The 17,135-nt window shown below is 38.4% G+C and overlaps 1 protein-coding gene across 7 annotated transcripts in view; it reads left to right on the top strand.

Moving 5' to 3' along the window:
• The first annotated feature begins 352 nt into the window (after nucleotides 1-352).
• The window catches only part of sorcs2 (sortilin-related VPS10 domain containing receptor 2), a 593,249-nt gene continuing 576,466 nt past the window's right edge, over nucleotides 353-17,135 (top strand). For all 7 annotated transcript variants that reach the window (XM_030162130.1, XM_030162128.1, XM_030162129.1 and 4 more), the window contains exon 1: nucleotides 353-792. In XM_030162130.1, the coding sequence (XP_030017990.1) occupies nucleotides 427-792 (366 nt within the window). In that variant the 5' untranslated portion in view covers nucleotides 353-426. The remainder of the gene's footprint in view (nucleotides 793-17,135) is intronic.

Here is a 17,135-nt window from a genome sequence, read left to right as displayed (position 1 = left end):
TACCTCTATTTTTGGGAGTGCAGAACATGACCAGTGTTTCCACTCCTGCACACCCCTGTTGTTCTTCATGGTGGGGGTCTGCGCCCATAAATGCACAATACCAGTGCATTACACTGCAGACCTGTTTGGAGAAGTCCCATGTTTTTGGTGTTGACATGTTGGACACAGACACTAGAGCCTGCTGGGCTCAGTCCGTCACGTTGCGGCCCGTGGACAGCAGATGGCACCGCTGCGCCGTTTAGTGGATCCACTTGGCACAGGGACGAGTCCACGTTGTTTCCACTGTCTGCCTCCACTTCCCCTCCCTCCTCCCTTCCATCCACACTCTCTCTCCCTCGTCTTACAGTGTACACCTATCTATCTTCCACAAGCATCGGCAGTCTCTCCATCAGTCTCCGCGATACGAGCGCTACTACGGCGCAAAGAATGGCACCTCTGCGCCCTAAAGCACCGGTGTCCCACACCGCGCACTTCTGCGTCTTTCTGTTGACCGCCTTGGCCTGGATGGCACTGCCGGGACCCGTGCGCGGTGACAGCGGGGTTTTAAACCGGAGCGGCGGACAGGACCGTACGTTTGACACGAGCGGCGGAACCGGCGGAGCCCGTGGAGGACCCCCGCCGGGCTTACCCACGGACGGGGAGGAGGACGCCGTCGGCCCGGAGAGCTCTCCCCGCCTCAGGAGAGCCGTGTCCCGGGAAAAACAAATGTCACTGCTCAGCAGTTCGTTCGTGCTCAAAGGGGATGCGACCCACAACCAGGCGATGGTCCACTGGACAGGAGAGAACAGCAGCGTAAGTACACTATCCCCTCCTCGTCCCGTCCCGATGCGCCGGTCCACGCACCATCCCCATCACACAGCTCTTTGTCACCTTCCACCACCCATCACTCTACCCACGGCACACATCACCAGAAACAAGTTATTGTTTTCGCAGGAGGCAGCTGGTGCAGACGCACACGGCGTGGCTCGTGGAATGGGAAAGGCACAGTGTGGTTTTTACGCATCCAGGTGGACGCGTGGGTGATGTTCTCAGGCAGGATGAGGACTTGTTAAACATTTTCATGTCAGAGGCTGTGCAAATACATGCATGCTGACTGTGGCCCCAGACTCCCATTATATGACACAGTGGGCCAGTGTCACGGGCAGGTTGTTGTGTGTTTACATTGTTGTTCTGTGGGGAAACCCACCCGCGGAGCGCACAGCCCACTGGTGTTCATGCTGTTCTGTTTGAGCTGCGATACTTAAGTAATCATCAGTTCCAGTGAATTTGACACGTGCTGGAGTGAAGGTGGTTAACGCCTAATTAGAAACCTCAGGAAGGTCCCCGGACCCCACTCTGACAACCACAACAATACCCACTCCTGCTTGTGCGCACCCGAACACAAGGACGCGCCTGAGCGCACAGACAGCAGCAGACGGACACATGAGTGTGATTTAGTCATGGCTTCCTGACTGAGATGCTGATGGAACTTTTAATCCCTGAATGTGGATATTCTTTGTGCTTTGGAACGGCTGGTATTAAAACAGAGGCAGGCTCATACATTTAATACTGTTCTATTCTACAGTCAGTGTCTCCATCAGTAGAGCCAGTACAGTAGATTTCACACACATGTACAGTATTACAAAGATGAACACCCACTGATGTAAGAATAATGTGGATGATAAGGACAGAGAAATAATTCAGCATGAAACAGTCACTTTGATGTCACCACTGACATTCCAAGGATATTGAATCACCCTAATGTATGACTATTTTAAGGCTGTTTTATTTATCAAATTGAAGATGAAATAGAATAATAAGGTCAGTGCATGAAGATTAAAGTATGTCTCCTTGGGGCCCAGTGAAAACAGCTTCAGTATGTAAACAGGAGCAGCCTTTGTGATGGATATTGACAGACGCCGGCAGCATTTGAGTGGTGGTGTCTGGTGGGGACATCACTCACAATCAGAGGCTTTTTGTCAGTGGAACACATTGCTGTGTAACAGGCAGCGGCTCGGGGCAGCTCTGGAAAATTAAAGAGAAAAAAATAATCTGACCGTGAAAACAGCCTGCTGACCCATTTATCTGGAATTTGCTGGAGTTTCATGACAAATTGGGTGGTAAATAATGTGAATGGTGGCATTTGCAGGTAACATTCCACTTGTTGGACTATCGACAGAGGCCAAACAGATTGAATTTAAAGCTGCTCCGGGGCACCTTCACACGTTAGAGGGCCCAAACGGCAACAAGAATTTGGAAAAGTTGAACTTTAATGTCAGAAGAACCTGCAAACAGCAGCATGCACAGGTTTACTGTGCACGAAAGGGATCTGATATTTGAACCAAGATTACTTTGACTCAGTTTGTGTTAACAGCCATGTTTTAACCCTTTAAGAGCTGGAATTACTTTGGTGACAGCTACCACATGTATTTTTCTCTGCTTCTAACCTTTCCTAACTGATTTATTTCCATTTATTGTAACATTTTCTGCTACTTTTTGCATTTTTCAGTGAATATCAAACATTTTGGTATATTTCGTTTACTGATTATGTAAGTGTTCATAAAAGCTCAGAGTAAATTTCAAGGTGATTATATCAAAACAGATGTAAAATCAAAGAAAGTGTCCTTTTCAGCTACATATATCATTAACTGAATGTAAAAACAAGCATATACAACCACTTTCACTGGTCAAACTACATGGGTTTTATTAATAAATCAGTGGTACAGAAAATTGTAGTTTCCATGTTCATTGTTTAGGTCTTTTGAGGCTTAAAAACCTCATCTTCAGACACCAGCAAGCTGCACAAAGTGACTTCTAAAACTAAGCACCACAGTTCAATAATGACTTGTGGGATTCTAGTACCTTGGCATTTAAGACTGGCCATTTAAGCAATAAAAAAAATTGACCCAGTGGACTTTCTGGTGATGAACATCCCTGTCTCTTCTTTTTCTTTTTTCACTGGAGGCAGTGAATCTGCAGGGATCCTATCGCAGAGGCTCTGCCAGCCACAGAAACTCCAAGTTTGACTTATCCTCAATTAACTTGGCATGGGCATGTACTCCGAAAGGTCGACGGGACCGGGTTCATCCCAGACTAATAAACACAGACAAATGGTGCCATTCAATTTCCCTAAGGCTGACATTTATGAGCGGCTCGCAGATTGATGGGTGGGAAAAATGAATCTCTGCCTCCCTTCTTGTTTCATCATCTAATTTTTTTTAACATGAGGTTCCCAGTGTAAGTTGCTGATGGGAGGGGTCAGCGGTGCTGGCGTCTTCAGCTGTCACATTAGTCATGGTGATGGCTAATTGAGGATGAATGGAGACCAGATAAATGTGGACGCTTCTGTAAAAAAAAAAAAAAAATCCCACTAAGGCTACGTTCAGACTGCAGGAAAATATGGGCCAAATCTGATTTTTTTTGTTTTGTTTTGGCCATATTTGATCTGTATCTGATCTGTTAAAGACTGTTTAAACAACACAAACCCAATTTTTTTTTCAAATCCAACCCAGGCCACTCTCATATGTGGTTCTAAATCTGATATGCCTCTGATATTTTGCAATGTGACCTCAGTCTGAACAGCCAGGTCGCATTTATCTGACCTTTTGAAATGCGACAAATGTCAAAATTCTGCTTTGGCAGGAAAAACATATTTACTTCCTTAAACTCAGTGTGTGCCTGGGTGGTCATGTATTACACTAGGACCTCTTTTGTGCATGCGGGTCACTTCAGGATCACATTCAGTTCATACTCAAAACTGATAGAAGTTGCATTGAATGTGTAATATGAACAAGCACACATATAATCGGATTTGACAAAAAATTCAAATCGTGCATTAAGACCTGCTGTGTTTTTTTTTTGTTTGTTTGTTTTTTTTTTTTAACTTGTCCAGCATTAAAACAGCAGAATGGTAGTCTGGCTGCCTTTTGGTGCTGAACAAATTTGTTTTACCAAGGGAAACTTCATAAAGTATATGAAGCTCCCATTGATATTCTACTGCACAGGTGTCAAACATGTGGCCTGGGGGCCAAATCCGGCCCACCGAAGGGTCCAGTCTGGCCCTTGGGATGAATTTGTGAAATGAAAAAATTACACTGAAGATATTAATCATTTTAGTTCACGTTCTGCATACAGACCAATTTAATCTCCAGTGGGTTGGATCAGTTAAATACTATCAGAATAACCTATAAATACCCACAACTCCACATTTTTTCCTTTGTAAATGTAAACATATTCAAGTCATTTTACTGTATTTACACTAAAACAAACTAACATTTCACAAATACATAAATAATCTCAACAAATATGAACATTTTGAGATGTCTGAAGTGTAATTGTAACAATATTCTGCCTGTTATTAAATATTTTGTGTGTTTGTTGATCCACTGTGATCTGTACGTTGTAATTTACATGTGTAAATGATAAACTGAGACATAATATTGTTAAAATTGCACTTAGTTTTCTTAAGAAATTTCAGTTTGTTCATGTTATTCACACTGTTTTAAAGGATAGTTGGCAGATGTAAACATTTTCATCGCAGAATTTTACTTTTTTTCGCTCTAAAACACAGAGGAAAGTTTGGAGTTGACATTATTTATATATTATTATTTATATTATTTTACTGGTCCGGCCCACTGTAGATCAAATTTGGCTTAATGTGGCCCCTGAACTAAAATGAGTTTGACACCCCTGTTCTACTGTCTTTATTATGAGTTTTGTTGAACCACATTTCGATGCCGGACCTGACGGGGGGGCGGGGGGGTGTGTGTGTGATAATTATAATGGTAACTAGAACCAGAACTGAGTAAATTGGGCAGAAGAGAAAAAACAAACAAAATTACAATAAAATAAAATACATAAGACCTATTAAATGATGAATATAAGAAAAGGAAGCATGAACAGAATATCTTGAACAGCGACCGTCCAAATGATACCAGCAACAACCTGCTAATTATATATGTGTGTGTGTGTGTGTGTGTTTTCCACAGTGCAATTAATCACCTCATCACTTTGTTGAATCTGTGCCTCTGCTTCCATCTCTGCAGAGTAAATGAATAGGATGAACTGGTAATCCACCTGCACCTCACTGGAAACACTGGCTTCAGTCTCTGCGCTTTGACGAGCCTTGATTGGTCAGTTCAAGAGCGTAGAAGAGCTTTTTCCCTCAGGCGTTCTCCAGAGATGTCCTTGAAGGGTAGAGATACAGGAGCTGCTGGTGTTTGTGCATATTTAAGGGGTTATTTCCGAGCTCCAGTATAAATATGTGTGTGCGCTTGTTGTTGCGCAAAGCCTTAAACAGTCTGTCTTATAACAAAACAATAGATTATTGGCAACATAACAGAGAATTCCTAAGAAAAGATCTAAAAGAAGTAAGAGCTGACTAGACGGTGCACTATGTCTATAATTGTATATCGTAAGTTCCCACACACCCTTTATCTCTCTGTTAAGCAGGTTTCTTTTATCAACCAGCTGCAGGAATCCCCTTATCCATGTGGTTTGAGTCATCTCACACTACTGAAATGTTCAGTTCAGTTGGTGTGTTTCGGTCTCTGTTCAACCTGAACCAGAATTAATGCAAACAGTAGTCGGTAAGACATGAAACTACATGAAATACGACATAATTGAGTCAAAATGTGAAGGTGCAGAAACCAAAACCCAGCATTTTATTCAACAAACACATATCACGGTCATACATCACTTTATATTTGTTCACCACTTTTTCATTAAAACCAGAAGTTTTCGGTTTAATATCTAATTCAACAGCAGCCAGAGAGCAATGGACAAGAAAACCCCTGTTGAATAAATGACGGTGGTGGTAGACGCTTGTTTTTATGTTCGGTTATATATTTTTTATTAATTTTTTACAAAAAAACAACATAAACATGCCCCCCCCACACACAACACAATCCTGACAGCAGTAAGTTAATCAGTAATCATATATCACATAAAAGAAAGAAAAGTGTACATAATGCAGAAAACAGCAGGGTCAGTCACTCACATCAGTCACCTCATCTCAAAAAATGAATTTTCACTGAAAAATGCAAAAAAGCAGTGGGGAAAAAAAAGGGTGATAAATCAATTGGAAAAGGTTAAATGAAAAACAGTTCTATATCATTTGGAGGTAAACTTTTTTTGCGCTTCATACATTATTTCTGTGTTTATTTTGCGTTTTTAAATTCATGAAACTTGGAAAAAAAACACAGGTATTTCTTGGTGAATAATATTTTGATTGATTTAGCGCTGTTTTTGCTGTGTTCTGTAGCCTGATGACTGGATTAATGTTGGTTTCATGTATAGAACTATGAGGGAACATTACAGCCTGTACAGTGACTTTAGATTCAAGATATTTTTGATTTTACTTAGTATTGCTGCTTTTTTTTTTAGACTTTTGTCCAATATAATCTGTTACAAACTGAACCCAAAACTGAATTCCACACTCTTTACTTGAGTTTCATCAAACATAATTTAAACTTGTGTTAATTTTCCAATTTGCAAACACTATAAACCTTAATAATATAAAGGCACCTTTTTAAGACTTTCATTTCACTCTCTTCTGTTTCCTATTCAACATTCTTTTAGCTGTTTTTGACCTGCAGAAACACTATAGAGCATTGTGTGTAAAATGTGTTGCATATGGGCCACAGATTTCTGTCAGTTTCACATTGTTCCTCAGATGATGGGCTGGTTTTGGGAAGAAATGTAGCAACAAAGACATATTGTTTCTCTAAATCCTTTTTTCCCCCCAGAAGAAAACTCTTGTGCAGCTTTAACCTGGTGTTGTCATGGTCAGTATTGTAATCTTCTGAACTGAATATCTATATAAATCCACTATCAAATGTGGTTTTTCAGTCATTAATGTCTGTTTTTAAGTCTATTCAGCTACAGTTTTGAGGTTTTCTTTTTAATTCTTGCAATCCCACTACAAAAATTCTGTCAGTTTTCTCTTAAATATCTCATCTGAATGCGTAAACGTTGTCATTTTCTGTTTTTTGACACTTTTTTTCCTCCTCTTGTGACTCACAGTAACTTTTGCTCTTAATTCAGAAGAGCTATACAACTTCATTTCCTCCCAAAGTTGACTTTAAAACCTCTTGAGTCTTGCACGTTGAATAAATGTTATTTTCTTTACATGAGCGCAGAATTGGGCTTTTTCTTTATACCAACAGGAAAATGGCAGAGGGTAGCTTGTGTTTTGGTGTCGCTCGGCTTTAATACTGGGTGGATGATGAGAGGAAGATTTAATAAATAACAGTCAGAACTCAAATACAGTTGGACAGAATAATCAAAGCTCTTGACATCTGAGCAAAAATGAGAATGAAGGCCATGATATTAAAAAAAAAAAGCTCGTAAGCAGACACTGGATTAAGAGTATTTTCCTACTTCAGGGTCAAGAGTGCATTTCCACCTCTGCAACAGTTCTTTTTCTTACTTAAACACTTTCTAATATAGGATTTTTTTTTAGCCTGAGGCAACCCTGAAGGTATCACTATGTTTGCAGCCACAGACAATATAAACTATTTACAGGCTAAATGGTAAATACTCGTGATGAGAAATAGAAAATAGGTGGTGTTGGGACAATTATGTAACCTGTTTGAGATGTAATGAGACAATATGTCCAAAAATGTTATGATAAATATTTACAATGTGTGTCTACTTATTAGCAGATTTGTGATTCTGAGTGAAAATCAACGAAACCTGATGTTTATTGGTGTATTTACACTATGTTTTAGGGTCAGGATATCTCAGAAATCTAGAAATACAACATTCACACAGTTAATATGATGTCTAGTCATAAAAAATGCAGTAAAAAAGCAAAAAATTTGTGAACATTTTGTGTTGCTTTTGCTAATTTAAACAAAATAGTGACTAAAAACCAAAATATATTTGTAAAATTAGATGATAATGTTAACAGCCCCTGATCTTGCATCATAATATAACAATGATATTGCTTTATGAATTAAATCTACAGCACCATGATAGTAATTATTGTTTTATTGTAGCTCTGCTGCAGCTGTTTTTTTAAAACAAAACTTTAAGTTCTCTTATACAGACATGGCCAAAAGTTTTTTTTTTTGAGTCACGCAAGTTTTGTTTCCGAAAAAATTAACCACCACCTTTATTTTCTATAATTTCCATATGTTTCTAAGGTACATTGAAGTCCAATTCGAGGCATTTTCTAGAGTTCAAAGAAATTTAACGACAAATAAATCTCATTTAAGCAGAGAATCCATTTGTCATTCCCAAACATTTGGCTTTGACTGTAGGTCTTTTCTAAAATTGTGTTAAAATACTTAACGATTAATGTCCAGGTTTTAATAATACAATACAAAACAACAATTTTTAAAGTTTTTAAAGCATAACCACCAAAACAAATACCCAGAACATTTTGATCAGTAACTGTAATGTAACTACATTTGTGTCTCAGTACCACAGTACTATTATATTTATTCTGCAATTTAATTCAATCCATAAAACTGATTTGTCCTCAATACTGAAAATAGGCTCCCTTTAAAGCCACACTGGGACTTTTTTTCTGCTGAATATGTAGATTTTATAGATTATGCAGATGATATGGATTCCAGGCTCAAAGACATTAATGGATGGAAGGATATATAGTGTTACAGACAGAAGTGTTACACAATAATTATTCACAGGCGCACACATCAACATGCATGTATGAATATGGAGGTTGGGTCCCTGAAGACAGTCTGGGAAGGAACATGACGCTGTAGAACATGATACCAGGGTCTGAAAGGAGAGAGCCTCCACTACTGAAAGGACTCTCTTTGTGCCTCTGAGTTGTTGACTTGCTCCAGGGAACTCTGTGTTCGTCTTTTTTTTCTATTTCTATCTCCTCTGTGGTGATGAACAGCATCAGTATCTGTGTGTGTCTGACGTATGCATCTGTATCGGCCAGGAAACAGCCCTCAACATTTAATAGGGTTTCTCCATTTTGTTTGTATTGATCGTTTGGCGGAGGGACAGATTATACATTGGCATTGCACTCACACCTTTTTTAAGTGTGTGTGTGTGTGTGTGTGTGTGTGTGTGTGTGTGTGTTGCCGATCCCAGGCGGCCTGTCCCACAGTAGCCTAAGTGATTAATGAGCGGCAAAAGGGGCGCTGACAGTCCAAACTCTCGGCCCGCCCTCTACCCTCATTGGGGAATTATGGGTAATTCTTACCACTTCCTGGTTAAAAGCCCTCCTGGGTGGAAATAAGTGAAAGTAGAAGACGAACGCTGACTTTAAAGATGTGAAATCTAAAACTGAAAGTTGTTATGGTATGGTAGCTCACATGAACAGAAATAGTGCTTATAAGAACCAATGACAGACTTTCAAAACTAGATTCAAGACCATTCATAATGGATTAAGGCCATTTTCAATGCAGTTCAAGACTTATTTCATTGCTTGTTACACTGACAAAACCTATGAATTTAAAATAATACTATGACTTACCATATCACTCTAGTACAGGGGTGTCAAACTCATTTTATTTCAGGGGCCACATTCAGCTAAATTCGATCTGAAGTGGGCCGAACCAGTAAAATAATAACATAATAATATATAAATAATGTCAACTCCAAACTTTTCTCAATGTTTTAAAGCAAAAAAAGTAAATTTACATTATGAAAATGTTTGCATCTATAAACTATCCTTTCAAAAATGTGAATAACATGAACAAACTGAAAAAAAATAAGTGTAATTTTAACAATATTATGCTTCTATTTATCATTTACACATGTTCATTATAACTTACAGGTCACAGTGGATCTACAAATACACAAAACATTTAATAACAGGTGGAATATTGTTAAAATTGTACTTTCTTCTCTTGAGACATTTCAGGTTCTTCATATTTGTTCAGGTTATTCAGATATTTTTTGCAATATTATACTTTGTTTTTAGTGTAAATACATGAAAACATTTACATTTACAAAGAGAAAAAATTGGAATTGTCAGTATTTATAGGTTATTATGACCCACCTGGGATTGAATTGGTCTGAATGTGGAACCGGAACTAAAAGGATTGTTAACATCTTTGTGTAATTTTTGCATTTTATAAATTCATCCCAAGGGCCGGACTGGACCCTTTGGCGGGCCGCATTTGGCCCCCGGGCCGCATGTTTGACACCTGTGCACTAGTATGAAGCACTAAGTGTACTTTCTCATTGAACTTGCACTTGAATAAAAGCAAACAAACCCTAAGGATATCAATTATTACTATCTGTTTTCTTACTTGATTAGATGCCACATTAACCCATTCACCACTTTGTGACTGTATATAAAGATGGATGCTGCTGTGATGTTTCCTCCCACTGTGTAAAAATGAAGCCAACACCTGAGGGAGCTGCCATGTCACTTATATGAGGAATTCATGCATTTTTGTAACATCAGATATAATAAAAACAAACTGATCAGAACGATGATATTCTGAACATATATCAAATCTACCTAAAAAGACTAAAATCTTTTTTTTTTTGGGAAAAATATTGGATGTGGAACGTTAGGGGGTGGGATTTATAACCAATTCTGCATCCAACCACTATGGGGATGATTTTGGCATCTCTTTTAAAGGGTGATTAATACCTCCATCTTTTTATACACTAGTCTATACTCACAGCATTTGCATGTGCTCTGATAAATTCTGCAGTTTGTGGTAATGATCACTGGTTTTATGTTCCATAATGCATTTGCAATGCATTATGTTTGCTGTTTTAGCAAGATTCTAATACCTATGCATATGCATTTCTCTATTTTGGCATCAAGATGCAAAGCAATTTATAGCAAATATGTAAACGGTTTTAAAAACAAGGAAAAACTCTGAAAAATGAGCATATTGTAGAAGCTGTTTAGGATGATCTGGCCCTGAAGGAAGCATGGTTTAATATACCACAAGATGACTTAATAACTGTGAGTGAGTTCAAGATGTGTAAGTGCAAACCGAGGTCCCACTAAATACTGACTTCTGCCTCTAGTAGTCATTTAGTTCTGGTCTTTTTGTGTGTGTTTTAATGCTGTGTACGTACTGTATGTTCTGAGTTTTCTTGTTGAATCTTAATATAGAACATGGGAAATAAATGTCAAGCTTATTAAACCACTTGAGGTGACCTAAGACTTTTTCTCAGTACTCTATGTAATTTTATATAATGGGCAGAAATTGCTCTGTATATTCAATGAAGACATGGCGTAAAATGACCATAGAGTACTTTAAGCAGGGATATTTTGCTTTTTTAAAAAAAATGGAATTATGCATTTTAAAACATTTCCCTGTGGTCTACATAAACTGTAAATGCTATGCTTGGGTCTGAATTCTTTATTAATTCAACTCCACAGGTCCATCTTCAACACTATTTCTGAGTAATGACACCAGAAAGGTCATTTTGAGCGCTGGCCCTTTAAATGCAAATGAGACACTTCATGCCCCACCCCCTCCAGGTTGTTGGCTGTGCTGCTCTGTCCTGTTCAACCAACAACTGAACATTTTAGGTAATCTGCTCAAAGTTTGGACATATTTTCAGTATGAACTACAACCGCTGCTGCTGACAAACAATTATGTCATACTCTGAGAAATGTTCGTCAAAAGCTTGACCTTATATGTGCAAATGTCATGACGTAATTACTTATAAAACATAACAAATGACGCAGGAATTGAAACTGGTTGTAGAAATCCACTTGATTTTTGCCGGAATGAATCTAAAGTTAGCTTTGCAGCACCTGGAGGGTTTAAATTCAAATTTTATGAACTATTAGGGTCCGCAAAATCAACAAATAAATGAACCAGACTAATGAAAGTGGGTTTAGCAAAATATGACCCATTTAACACGGTATGTTTCATGTTACAGTGTTCACAAAAATACATTTAAAAGTGAGACCAGATGAATGTTAATGTAAAAAAAAACTAAGATCCAGATTATTAAATTTGGTAGTTTTTAAGAAACCACTGAAACCCTGGAAAATAAAGTTATGTAATACTGGAATAATATAGTGAGTCATTAAAAATGCATTAAAAAAAAAAACTGCAAGATGCTGGTATCTGTTACAGTGACTGTGTGAGCCTGTGCTCTGAGTAGGTCAGCATTACCAATGTGCTCATAATGACAGTGTTACATGGCGATGTTAGACTGCACCATTTTTTTCCTTTCTCCAGAATTAGTGATGACACCAGAATCCATGATGTGCTTTATGGGCTCCATGGAACACTGCAGCTCACACCAGTGACACAATGGCGGGTACCTTTTTCATCATCGACCTGACATCAGCGTCTAAACATCATTATTTTCTCTCCATCACACCTTCCTCTGCCTCCTTTTCTATTTATGGAAATAGGGTGAAGGATCTTCCCGATTCATTATTTTCTATATGTAAAGGATATCAGCTGATAGCACATGTTACTCTCATCATACCTCTCCTTCCCACCATTCCCTCTGGTTACCTTGCCAACACCATCGTCATTTAAACCAATCCAGTCTAGGGATTAGTGGCCTGCAGCATACATCTAATCTAAACATGGCACTGGGTGAATTTAAATTGCGTATTTAGAGGAAAGCGTAATGTTTTATAATAAGGTACTCGCCTTTATTTGCATGGTAAATTATGGCTGGTGCAGGTGTGTAACTCACACACACACTTACCTGTGCATGCTGTAACAATACACAGACATGTACTTTGTCTGTCCAGTCAAACACACACATGAACACACACACACACACACACACACACAGGTCTCCAGGGTCCTGACTTAATGTGAAAGGCATTTGTTCACGCTTCACATACTGAACAGACAGTTCATTTGGCCCTCGGTTGTTCTGCGGCGGAAAATTGTTTGCACATGCGAGGAGAGTCTTTCTCGTCATTTATCTTGTCTGTCCTTGTTCATCCTACTTAAAGACACACTCCAAAAACCACACTGTGAATCCGTGGATTTGTTTGTTCGGCGCTCCTCTGTTTCTTTTTAATACCGATACTGTACTGCCTCCAAATGACAGGGTAGCAGTGCGGCGGGGTCACCACCCAACATGGCCGCCTGGGCACATCCAAGTCTGTCTGCAGCCTTTCATGGGTGATTGATGCCTGTCATCTGTTGTTATGACGAAGGTTTGAGATGAAGCCGTGTGTGCTTGAAGTCAAGGCGACAGTAGTGGCTTTTCCACTGACCCTCAAATATAACTTGTGTGTAAAAATTTACCTAATGGAAAAACGACAATTTTGCCAAAAGTCTCATTTTTCAATTAAAAGTTTTTGCGCTTGCAAGAGGTGGTTTTTCAGGCGTAGCGCAAATGATATATCATGCAAAACTGCAATGGAAAGACCTTTTTTCACAACTAAAGTCAGGTGGATTAAAAAAAACGGATGCTGACGTACATTACAACAAGCAAATAAGAAGAAGAAACGTGTGGACACACCAGGAAACTAGGGATGCACCGATACCACTTTTTTCCAGACCGAGTATGAGTATGAATACTTACATTTGAGTACTTGCCGATACTGAGTACCGATACGAGTACTTAATAATCCCATTCCAGTTGTTAGTTCCTTTTGTAAATGTGCTTTATTGTCGTTGTCATTAGTCCGACTGTAACAAGGTGCTGCTACTGACGTTTAATGTGTATGAATGAGCGTTTCTCAATTAATCCACCAGGGGGTGCTGCTCTTCATTAACCATACTGGACAAACACCACGAAGAAGAGTAAAGTTTTTGAGAAGAGGAAGAAGAAGAAGAAGAAAGTCAATAATAACAAACATGGAGACGACAGAGGCAACACTAATGTGATACTAATATTGCAGCATTTTCACTAGTATGGTTTAACAGCTTAGCTTCAGCAGGTAGAGAAAAGAGAAATGAGCGATAAGTTTCGTTTTCACTTCTGCTGGCAGCAGTCTGCACTACTCCATACCCCTCTCCGTCTGGGTACACATCCGCCAGCACCTGGTAAACGGATGGAATGTACGCAGAGGACAGACAGAATGCTCCGTCTGTATCTGTCTGTGTCTTTAATGTTACTTGCAGTCAGCGTTACTTTTATCACCGTCATTTTATTTTGAAAAATCTCCACACTCTTCACACTCCCCACACATTATTCCATGTACCTGCTGCGCTGAACTGTGAATGTCACACGGCCATAAGTGGTATCGGTGCATTTGTATTGGATTACTTTTACGAGTGTGAATACGAGTACACACACTGAGTATCGGAGCCGATGCCCGATACTCGTATCGGAATCGGTGCATCCCTACAGGAAACCCGATCATTTTTTAATGTAGTACGAGATAGAGGGGTAATGTATAATAATAATGAATATATCTGTTAATCAACACCATATTTACGTTCGTTGCCATGTTTCTGGAATGACTTCTTGTGTCATTTCACGATAAATAAACAAATCATCGCATTTGTGATTTAATGAAAAAACCGACATTACACACTTCAGTTTTTTCGACATTTAGTAAATATCGGTAATGTTTTGCGCAGATGTCCAATGGAAAAGCGATGACTGTTATGGTTATCAAACACTTGCTGCTTGTAGGCGGCTTTAAAATAGAGCCGTACTGTTGGGGAAACTGGCAACAGGAGTTTTTTTTCCAACGTTGGAAAGAAATAGTATCAAAATAGTTGGATATATTAAACCACTCTGGAACAAACTTCACATACAGATGGAATATTCTGCCAAAGACTCATATTTAAAATTAGTCTAAGTGTATTTTCCATTTGTCTCAAGTGTGATTAGATGTTTGTTGGCTGTTTGGACCCTGACTGTTTTTGGCTTACACCCATGTCTTTGTGCGTTATGCTCCGAATATTGTTTATTTACAGTTAAAAGGAACAGGAAGCAGAAGGTCTTTTGGTTATTAATAGCTGTAATTATCACCTGTTCTTCTGAAGCGTCCACACAGTGCATTCACAACACGCAACAAAAAAGAAGCTACGTTCATTTACATTCCCTCCTCATCCAAATTTCACAGTCTGAGCACAAATTCTTCCTTATAAATATATGCAATAGAAGCAGCCACAAAAACATCCTGTTAGCTCCAGAAGTTGGTTTGCAAAGAATGATAGTCAATTTGACTTTTCCTTTAATTTGTCACCTATCTGTTGCTCCACAATACAAACAGTTCTTCAAGAACATGGTTTACACTTAAGAACGACTACATGCATGTGATAAAATGGACATAGTTTATTTTTTCTGTATTTTTATTGAATTTTAATGAGGAACTCGAAGTATCCACCTTGTTAATCTAGCTTTCTAGGCAGGCCTGCACTTTAGTTTTGCTCCTTGGTACATGGTATACTTGCCAGGGTCTCCTTATTTTTCTGCTCTGCACCCAAACACTTTTTGTTCCTTTTCAGGGTGTGCATTTAAGTGAATGGCTAACGATGATAGCACTAAATAAACACTGGTAGAGCATAATTGTCTTGTTTAGAAAATGTTTTTATGGCTGCAGTATTTTGAGAAATTTCATCCAATATTTTGATCCTTTTTTCCATCAAAAAATGTCCTTTATAACAGGGAAAGCAATAAGTGTATCACTTTGTTATACTATACTATTAACCACCTGTCTCCAGAGTTTTGGTTTTGTATAGAACTGAATCGATTAATCAATTTGAATCAATAAAAAAAAATATATTCGATTAGAATTTTCCTGAATCTAATGTACATTTAACCAAATCAAAGAAAATAATCCATAGATTAATTGATAACAAAATAACTGATAGCTGCAGCTCTAGTATATTTTGTTTTTTAGTGTTAGAGGTCAGCTGATTGGGATTTTTAAAGGCAGAAAATTCTGGCTGTAAATTAAGGTAGAAATAAATATTTTCATAATAAACCGAATAACTGTTGGACTAAACGTGAAGTAATTAATCAATGAATGTAAAACTGAATATTAAACTAAAAAAATTCTAGATGGAAGTGATTATTAGTTCTTATTTCCCCCCAAAGTCAGTATTTTCATTTCCATTATTCAGATTTTATGCTAATGCATATAATTATTAAAATGTCCTATCAGTGCTGTAAAAGAATGTATATAATTAGTGAACAGAGGATTGTGACGTTACTGTGAAATTCTTTTTTGAAGCCAGTAGTTTGTGATTTTGCTGTCGGCGTGGTGGCCTGGAGTGAGAGGTGACCATATTTGGACAAAAGGGGCGGAGCTGTAGGAGCATGAGGGATCAGAACCATCCATAAAGGCTCAGCTAATACTAAATGTATTTAGTAAGATGGCAAATTTACTACAACAAAATAATTATACAGTGCTGTAACTACAGTTAAGGAAAAAATCTGTCTTAAAATTAAAAGGAAAAAAAAAAAAAACTTGGAAAGTCTAACCTTATAAGTGAGCAAATTTTTAGCGAACTGAGTTGTCAATAAATAAAAGTCCATCATGGTAGATAGTAAAGCCTCATTTCTCATGGCCTGAGATCTGATTAACAGATCAATAATTTAACCACAAACACTAATTAGGGAGTCCAAATAAAACAAACGAGCCTGGAATGAGTCCTTGGGAAAAAAAAGTTCAGTGTAAGCCTCTGGGAGTCGAGACTTTTTGGAGCCAAAGGCAGCTGAAGTCCTCACCCCTTCGCTGAACCATTCCTTTACACATTTTCAGCAAGTTTCAGGGATTCCAGGCTTTAATTTCTTTGCATTAATGAGATGCTAAAACAGGGAGAGTTTATTAGTAAAGCTGTGAGTAAAGGTTATTCGATCTTAATGATGTTTCTAAAGGTTGGTTATCCCTTTATTGGGCAAGTGACTGTTTTTGGTCATTTCCACATACATTCACAGTTCCATTGAGGACAGTGAGTAAACAATCTCAGGTCTGATATGGTCTACAGGGTCTGGAAGGTCCAGCTCTGCATGAACAGTGAATGTACCTGCTTTATTAGGTACCATGAACAAATGGAACTCTTGCAGTGGTTCCTGACCTTTTTTGGCTCGTGACCCCATTTTAACATCATAAATTTCTGGTGATCCCAGACATTCAAAACTGAGACATTTTTTTGCTAAAATGAATTTGTTCTTGATCATGTAATAGTTTGCTATACTATGTTGCAAATAAATGTTAATTTTAGACGACATTTAGTCTATATAATGTATATTATTATGGACGGAGGCAGAAAAGCCAGGTGTAGATTACTGCACAAGGTGAGAATTTGATT

Source organism: Sphaeramia orbicularis, chromosome 18, assembly GCF_902148855.1.
Source record: "Sphaeramia orbicularis chromosome 18, fSphaOr1.1, whole genome shotgun sequence".
NCBI classification, from domain to species: Eukaryota; Metazoa; Chordata; class Actinopteri; order Kurtiformes; family Apogonidae; genus Sphaeramia; species Sphaeramia orbicularis.
Note: the sequence above shows the minus strand (reverse complement) of the source record. Positions and strands in the feature narration are given on the sequence as shown.